The 9,030-nt window shown below is 41.9% G+C and overlaps 1 protein-coding gene across 1 annotated transcript; it reads left to right on the top strand.

Annotated features, from left to right (window-relative positions):
- Window positions 1-1,729: 1,729 nt before the first annotated feature.
- Window positions 1,730-7,477, top strand: LOC139582599 (B2 bradykinin receptor-like). The gene has a single exon (XM_071412740.1). It carries the CDS (start codon window positions 4,053-4,055, stop codon window positions 5,229-5,231), a length of 1,179 nt encoding a protein of 392 aa, XP_071268841.1. The 5' UTR covers window positions 1,730-4,052; the 3' UTR covers window positions 5,232-7,477.
- Window positions 7,478-9,030: the final 1,553 nt, after the last annotated feature.

The raw sequence follows: 9,030 nt of genomic DNA, 5'->3' as shown, positions 1-9,030 counted from the left end.
CAAAACAAAGGAGATGATTGTGGACTTCAGGAAACAGCAGAGGGAGCACCCCCCTATCCACATCGACGGGTCAGTAGTGGAGAAGGTGGAAAGTTTTAAGTTCCTCGGTGTACACATCACGGACAAACTGAATTGGTCCACCCACACAGACAGCGTTGTGAAGAAGGCGCAGCAGCGCCTCTTCAACCTCAGGAGGCTGAAGAAATTCGGCTTGTCACCAAAAGCACTCACAAACTTCTACAGATGCACAATCGAGAGCATCCTGTCGGGCTGTATCACCGCCTGGTACGGCAACTGCTCCGCCCACAACCGTAAGGCTCTCCAGAGGGTAGTGAGGTCTGCAGAACGCACCACCGGGGGCAAACTACCTGCCCTCCAGGACACCTACACCACCCGATGTCACAGGAAGGCCATAAAGATCATCAAGGACAACAACCACCCAAGCCACTGCCTGTTCACCCCGCTATCATCCAGAAGGCGAGGTCAGTACAGGTGCATCAAAGCAGGGACCGAGAGACTGAAAAACAGCTTCTATCTCAAGGCCATCAGACTGTTAAACAGCCACCACTAACATTTAGCGGCCGCTGCCAACATACTGACTCAACTCCAGCCACTTTAAAAATGGGAATTGATGGAAATTATGTAAAAATGTACCACTAGCCACTTTAAACAATGCCACTTAATATAATGTTTACATACCCTACATTACCCATCTCATATGTATATACTGTACTCTATATCATCTACTGCATCTTGCCATCTTTATGTAATACATGTACCACTAGCCACTTTAAACTATGCCACTTTATGTTTACATACCCTACAGTACTCATCTCATATGTATATACCGTACTCTATACCATCTACTGCATCTTGCCATGCCGTTCTGTACCACCACTCATTCATATATCTTTATGTACATATTCTTTATCCCTTTACACTTGTGTGTGTGTATAAGGTAGTAGTTGTGGAATTGTTAGGTTAGATTACTTGTTGGTTATTACTGCATTGTCGGAACTAGAAGCACAAGCATTTCGCTACACTCGCATTAACATCTGCTAACCATGTGTATGTGACTAATAAAATTTGATTTGATTTGATTTGATTTATATTAGCACAGATGGTGTAAAAACAACTCAACACCTCTTAACACTAAAAATGTAACACCAAGAAAATGAAAACGTGTTAATGTAACAGTTTAACTTTACGTCCATCCCCTCGCCCATACCCAGGCTCAAACCAGGGACCCTCTGCACACATCAACAACTGACACCCACGAAGCATCATTACCCATCGCTCCACAAATGCTGCGGCACTTGCAGAGCAAGGGGAACCACTACTTCAAGGTCTCAGAGCAAGTGAGGTCACAGATTGAAAGGCTATTAGCGCGCACCACCGCTAACTAGCTAGCCATTTCACATCGGTTACATTAACACTGGCCAGTTTGCTCTGTACTGGAAATGTAATATAGAGAAAAGAGGGTAATTCTCACATGTATTTTACTCTACTTTCTGTATTGTAGAACAATGATCTAGAAGCTAAAAAGCTAAGCTGTCACAGAAATGATGGAAAGTAATCTCCCTGTAGTGACCCTTCACCAAGATCTAAGTAAACATGCAGGCCAAGGTCATAACATAAACACCTTAAGGACGATGACGGGCTTTATAATGATGTTCCCCAAATCTAATAGCATTTCTGTACGAACATGATAAACAAATTATATCAGGGGTTTGCTGGCTGTACTTTACAAGATTACGGGGAAAAAGCCCAGAGGCTCAGGGGATTCAAAGGTCAGTGTTCCCACTGGTCCATAAAGATTTGGATGACTGGTTGCTTTAGTGCAATACAGTCCTGTAGCCTAGCCATGGCTGTTTTCTGTGGAAACTGTTTAATTTCTGATGTTGGAAAGAGAGTCCGAATTTCCAACTGAATTTCCAATGAACATGACAGAAAGTGTCATACTTTACACAGTGTGTTTCAACTGTATATTTCATGTTCAGTTTACCCTGTAAAAATGTATCTGGCATGTTTGGTGAAAAGCGACCTGAGACAAGCTCCACAGCCAATTGAAATACTGTATCCTGAGATTGAATCAAACAAATATGGGAGAATGTTAAACTCTGAATAAATGTATTCTAAACATGTTAACCTCTCTAATGGACTTGCCCGCACTTGTATGGCTCTAGCACACTGCAGTTTACTTGCAAAATATTACTACTGTAAATGTGTCACTTATTAAATATCTCCAAGGGAAAATAAGTGGGCCGTGGTTTAAATTACTGAACAAAAATACAAAGTGCAACATTGTAAAGTGTTGGTCCCATGTTTCATTAGCTGAAATAAAAGATCCCAGACATTTTCCACACGCACAAATTCTATCAAATGTTTCTTCTTTGCCAAGATAATTGATCCACCTGACAGTTGTGGTTGAAGCTGATTAAGCAGCATGATCATTACCCAGGTGCACCTTGTGCTGCGAACAATAAAATAACATTTTATCCATGGCAATTTGAATGCACAGAGATACCGTGACGAGATCATGAGGCCCATTGTCGTGCCATTCATCCGCCTCCATCACCTCATGTTTCAGCATGATAATGCACAGCCCCATGTCGCAAGGATCTGTACACAATTCCTGGAAGCTGTTTGGGTTGCTCTGGATTTATGTGTACGACAGCATGTTCCAGTTCCCGACAATATCCAGCAACTTCACACAGCCATTGAAGAGGAGTGGGACAACATTTCACAGGCCACAATCAACAGACTGATCAACTCTATGTGAAGGAGATGTGCCACGCTGCATGATGCAAATGGTGGTCACACCAGATACTGACTGGTTTTCTGATCCACGGCCCTACCTTTTATTAAGGTATCTGTGACCAACAGATGCATATCTGTATTCCCAGTCATGTGAAATCCATCAATTAGGGTCTAATGAATTTATTTCAATTGACTGATTTCCTGATATGAACTGTAACTCAGTAAAATCTTTCAAATAGTTTCATGTTGCGTTTCTATTTTTTCAGTGAGCCAGACAGAACTAGGTTTACATAGAGAGAAAAAATGGTCTCTGTTTGAGGGCAGAGTGACGACATTGTAATGATCTGTGTTCGGCTCAAATAAGAGTGTTCATCCTCTCAGAACACTCTTCAGTTGAGGAGAGATGCTCACGGTGATGATACATGGGGAATGAACACAGAGGACGTGTACATCAGGAAGGAGACCACAGAGCTCTGGAGATCAGGTGAGTTAACATTAAAGCCAATTGGCATCTTCATGGAATGAAAAAGATGAAAGGGGAAAGATGTTTCATTATGATTAACGCCAATGTTTTATGTTCGGAAAGTTTATTAGATGAGGTGCCTACAAAATGTTGGCCAAATGAAAAAAAGTTATTCTAAGAATGTGAGAAGGAGAGATGATTCAAAGTGGCTGAATTATAACAGATCCAAGTTAGAAATAGCAAAAATGTGGATACACACCTCAACATATAATGTATGGGCCATTTTTATGGTCAGGAAAATGAGTACTGTATGAACATGGAGCACACAGAAGCTAAACAGAGGTCTGAGCTTATTTGAACAGTTTTGAAATGTGCTATTGTTTCAGTTATGTAATGGACTAACTTACAAGTCATGGCAGTACTATGTTTGTCTTGTCAGAATGAATCAAGGTTTACTAATGTTAGCAGACTTGAGGGGTTCCTGAGCATCAGTGAAACATTATGCCGGTGTCTGTTTCTCATTATTCATGTCCAGTATTTCACTGTTAAAAGAAATATGTATGACCAGAGAGAGCAGGAAACACTCCTTATGTGGGTTCCAGAGGCTGGTGGGAGGAGCTATAGGAGGAGGGGCTCATTGTAATCGCTGGAATGTAATTAATGGAACGGTATCAAACACATCAAACATATGGAAACCACACGTTTGACTCTGATCCGTTAACTCCATTCCAGTCATTACAATGAGCGCCTCTTCCTATAGCTCCTCCCACCAATCTCCACTGGTGGATTCTCATGTGTTGTCTCTTTTTTCTAAGGATGTTGCAGTTCAATGATTGTTCAAACATGTGAAAAAACATTGAAAAAAGACGTAGATAAAACATTATTTTCGTCCAGTTTCCCAATGTTCCTGAACACAACCGAGGGTCTCTTCCCCACTGAGGGCCCAGACTCAAAGCTGGACTGGACCGAGTTGGACCCCTATAACTGTACCAACTACACAGCAGCCTGGGACTGGCTTTCCTCCTACCAGCCGGTCTACATGGTTCTGCTTAGCATTGTGGGCGTAGTGGCCAACGGTCTGGTCCTCTGTGTCTTCTGTTTGCAGAGGAAGCCATGCACCGTGGCTGATGTCTACCTGGGCAACTTGGCAGCTGCAGACCTGGTTATGGTGTCCTGTTTACCCTTCTGGGCTGCCACCATCGCTAACAACTACCACTGGGAGTTCGGCGAGCCCATATGCAAGCTGGTCAATGTGGCCATCTCCATGAACTATTACTGTAGTGTTTTCTTCCTGGTGCTGGTTAGCGTCGATCGCTACCTGGCTCTGGTCCGGCCCATGTTCCAAAGCCGACTGCGGAGGGTGGCCTGGGCCAAGTGCATCTGCCTGGGGATATGGATCGTGGGGTTCCTGCTGAGTTTGCCCTTCCTGGTCTTCCGCAGGGTGAAATACGTGGCCAAGGCTGGGGTGATGGCCTGCGTCCTGGCCTACCCCCATCCGGACTGGGAGATCCAGCGCAACGTCACCAATAACGTGGTTGGGTTCCTACTTCCGGTGATAGTGGTGTCGTACTGCAGCCGCCACATCGTGACCAGTTTGAAAGACGGTCAGATCAGAAAAACTCCCGGGGTGAGGTCAGAGAGGAAGGCCACACAACTGGTCCTGACTGTCCTCACGGTCTTCCTCATCTGCTGGACGCCCTACCAGGTGGTGCGCTTCCTGGACACGCTGGATTACTTCCAAGTCACGCCAGGATGCCTCTGGGGTCACATTCTGGACATTACCATACAGCTGTCCACCTACCTGGCGTACGCCCACAGCGCCATCAACCCCTTCCTGTACGTCATTGTGGGGAGACAATTCAGGAAGAGGGCAAAAGAAGTGTTCGGGACAATGTTAAAATGCAGGTTGTCGGATAAATATTTCCTGACGGTAAATTTCACCTCCAGTGGAAGACTGGCCACTCAAAGGATACAATGTACACAACTTGTGAAACAAACTGTGACGTGAAAAGAGTCTGTCTGGATATCCGTCTGTCCTCTGAAAGAACTGATCCAGACTGAAACATTTCATCTTCATTTGGTTTTGCTTATTGTAAATATGTTCTGTCTTGAAACTGAATGGAACTCTGCCAGTTATTGCTGAGAAATCAAATGAGGTGAAAAAGTGATCAGGGATATACAGCTGACTTCTGTCTTCGTTTAACTTGTAATTACCGGCAGACATCTGTTCCCAATCATCAGGAGGTTTATTTCTGCAAATAGTCAGTTTGGCTGTCTACAATATTCGTTAGCTTTATCTAACTCCTGTTGTAATTCATTTGTTGATTTATGTAGAGTTAATATGAATAGCTACAGACTCCATTCGGGTTCACGATCCTAAAGATTATTTATGTGGTAATGAAGGCACTAAATAACGACTGTCTGGTGTAGAAGATTAATCTAAATGTGATCTAGAAAGTATTTTATTGTCATAGAGACCCTTTTAACTTTGATAGAGTGTGCTATTATGTTAAATTATTATTCTAGAGAAGGACTATGAATGGGACATGCTGACTAATTGAAATGTAAAAGGTAATATTGTCTTTTGAAAAGCTCATGTTAATTTTTCTTCTTGGAGGTTATGATTTAAGCTTCCATATTTCTTAACAATTCTGCTGAAAATGTGTATGTATTGCATAAAAATGACTTTTGTATGTATTAAAATGCTGTCCACTATAATGTGTTGATATAAATTAACCCATGGCTTGAGTAAAGAGAGATCTATTTCTCAGTAGTCTATGTGCACTGTTGACACAGACTAGTATTTAGTCCTTTGTCGTCCTGCAGACAGGCTTGCTACTGCATACCCTCATTGGCTCCCAGACAGATGGAGAGGTTCTGCACAGATTTGGTCGGGCCATTGTAAAATGGCCACTCTGGCTCTGCCAATGGCAGCCATTAAACATGGCCTTAAAGAAGTCTAACAGAAACTGGCACAGATTACCATGCATGTTTGGGCATGCGTAACATTTCGAGGGATAACCAAGCCATTTAAACCACCTCTAATCAGGGCGGAACAATGTTTAACTCAAACAAATGTATTTACATTAAAGAAGCACGACACCCCATAGACATATAATGACATCCACTGCTCTGGTGCTCATTGTATGAGAATGTACTGAGCTACTCAGATAAGCAAACTTCCACAGTGTTCTATGTTACAATAATGGTGAGGAGGCGGAGCTGTCCATCAATATGCCTATGATTAGGTTCTTATGTTCTTCACATGCTAAACAGGAAGATACTATCCTCCTGTGCCCCCTTGGGGCGACACACTGGCCATTAACATACTCTATTATAATGTACAAATAATGATGTTGGAAGAGTCTGCCATGATGCTGTCATTAGAGATGCAGTCCTGGAAATAATAACAACCACATTATTGGGACTCGCTGTGCTTCACAGCTATGGGTTTATCAATTAGACTGTTATGGATGGAACTCATGAATAAAATGAGCTCCCTCAGGGCATCTAGTTGTATTGGGTTATAACCTGGGTTGTGTTCAGTAGTTTAAAAAAAAACTTGTTGAAGTAGAGTGAAACGGAGCGGTACTACCTGAAAGTGTCCAATAAGAATGCAGATATTTGTCATGTTTTGCTACGGTATGCGCCATTAAGCATGACCCTGATGTCAACCCAGAGTACATATATTCTTAATTCCATTCCTTTACTTTAGATTTGTGTGTATTGTTATGAAATTGTTACATATTACTTGTTAGATATTACTGCACTGTTGGAGCTATAAACACAAGCATTTCGCTGCAACTGCAATAAGTCTGCTAAACACGTGTATGTGACCAATACAATTTGATTGGATGAGTGGAGATGGACTTGGATCTGTCAGCAATTCTGAAGGTCGCCACCAGAGATGAGTATGTTACCACAGATTGCACTAATAACTGCATTGAAATGCACTCATGAAATGAACAAAATAAAATCTGTAAAAATATCAACTATGCTATAAAGGATCATATTCAGACTAAGGGTTTACACGTTAATTGCACAAAGGAAAACAAGGTGGTGTTCCTTATTGGAATTTTAAAGGTCAAAACACACATAGGGACTAACTAAATGAATTTACAAAATATGTCTGTTTATATAGGATATCAACTCATATTGCAAATTTTCATAACTACAAATTTTCATAACTTTTGTATGTATCAAAATGTTGGCCAATATACTGTGAGGATATAAATCAATCCATGCCGTGTTAGAATAAACAGAGCTCTATTTCTCAGTAGTCTATGTGCACTGTTGACACAGACTAGTATTTATTATGGCAGCTCCTAACGGTGATATATGGAGTACTTTGCTTACACCAACATTGAGCTTGTTTCAGGCCACACTGTGCTCTCAATATTTCTGCCTACAGTATTCCCCTCTATGAACCCAACCAAAACATTGTCCTTTTTTGATAAAATGCACACACAACTCAATGTCATAACAATACATTTATCAGCCTAAATCCTCTCAAATGTTTCCCCTTCAAAGTTAATTTTATTCCAAAGATGAGAACTTGTATGAGCATAAACAGCAAACCTGTGGGACTCACTCTCTGATGCAATCCATGAAACATGCTCCGAATTCAATGAACCTTTAGAAACATCTCACGGTCCTCTGAGTTGTCTGGAAGCTGTTTAAAGGATGTCACGAAGTAATTACCAGAAAGTTCTTTCTCGTTTGTTGTCCTGCAGGCAGGTTTGCTACTGCATGCCCTCGTTGGCTCCCAGACAGATGGACATGTTCTGCAAAGGGTCACTCGGGCCACTGTAAAATGGGCACACTGGCTCTGCCAATGGTAGCCATTAAACATGGCCTTAAAGAAGTCTAATAGAAATTGGCACAGATTTCCATACATGTTTGGGTCTACGTATAATTTTGAGGGATAACCAAGCCATTTAAACCACTTCTAATCAGGGCGGAATACTGTTTAACTCAAACAAATGTACTTACATTAAAGAAGCACGACATCCCATAGACATATAATGGAATCCACTGCTCTGGTGCTCATTGTATGAGAATGTACTGAGCTACTCAGATAAGCAAACTTCCACAGTGTTCTATGTTACAATAATGGTGAGGAGGCGGAGCTGTCCATCAATATGCCTATGATTAGGTTCTTATGTTCTTCACATGCTAAACAGGAAGATACTATCCTCCTGTGCCCCCTTGGGGCGACACACTGGCCATTAACGCATTATAATGGACAAATAATGATATTGGAAGACTTTGTCATGATGCTTTCATTAGAGATACTGTAAATAATCATATTTATTGGGGCTCACCGTGCTTCATGGCTATTGGATGTATCATTAGGGTTTCAGCAGGGAAGCTGGTGAAACCCTATTGTATTTGCTGGTGTTCGTTATTATTATACAGGGTTCTTCCCCCAAGGAAAATAACATGCAAATTATCATGAGATGATAAGCCCTAGACCACCCCAACTTGGCATGATGGTAAAGGCCCATGGGCCACACCCTCTCATGCAATACCATGCCAATTGGCTACATGGTGGAGCTATAACAAATTACTGAAAATGCAAACTTTGAAAGTTCACGCCACTCATCCCTTTTGAGCTAGAGTCCTGGTTTAGTATGTAGGTCCCTCTCCTCACAAGGAGCAAATTTATCTCAAGGACCCATAAAGTCCACCATGATGCATTTTCCACCATTTAGAATTTTGTGAAAAACACTTAAAACGCTACTCCTCTGGCAACGAATTACCGATCTGCACAAAACTTGATATCTGGCATTTATGGACGAAGGTCT

Source organism: Salvelinus alpinus, chromosome 8, assembly GCF_045679555.1.
Source record: "Salvelinus alpinus chromosome 8, SLU_Salpinus.1, whole genome shotgun sequence".
NCBI classification, from domain to species: domain Eukaryota; kingdom Metazoa; phylum Chordata; class Actinopteri; order Salmoniformes; family Salmonidae; genus Salvelinus; species Salvelinus alpinus.
The sequence above is the reverse complement of the archived record's forward strand: the minus strand, read 5'-3'. Positions and strand labels throughout refer to the sequence as shown.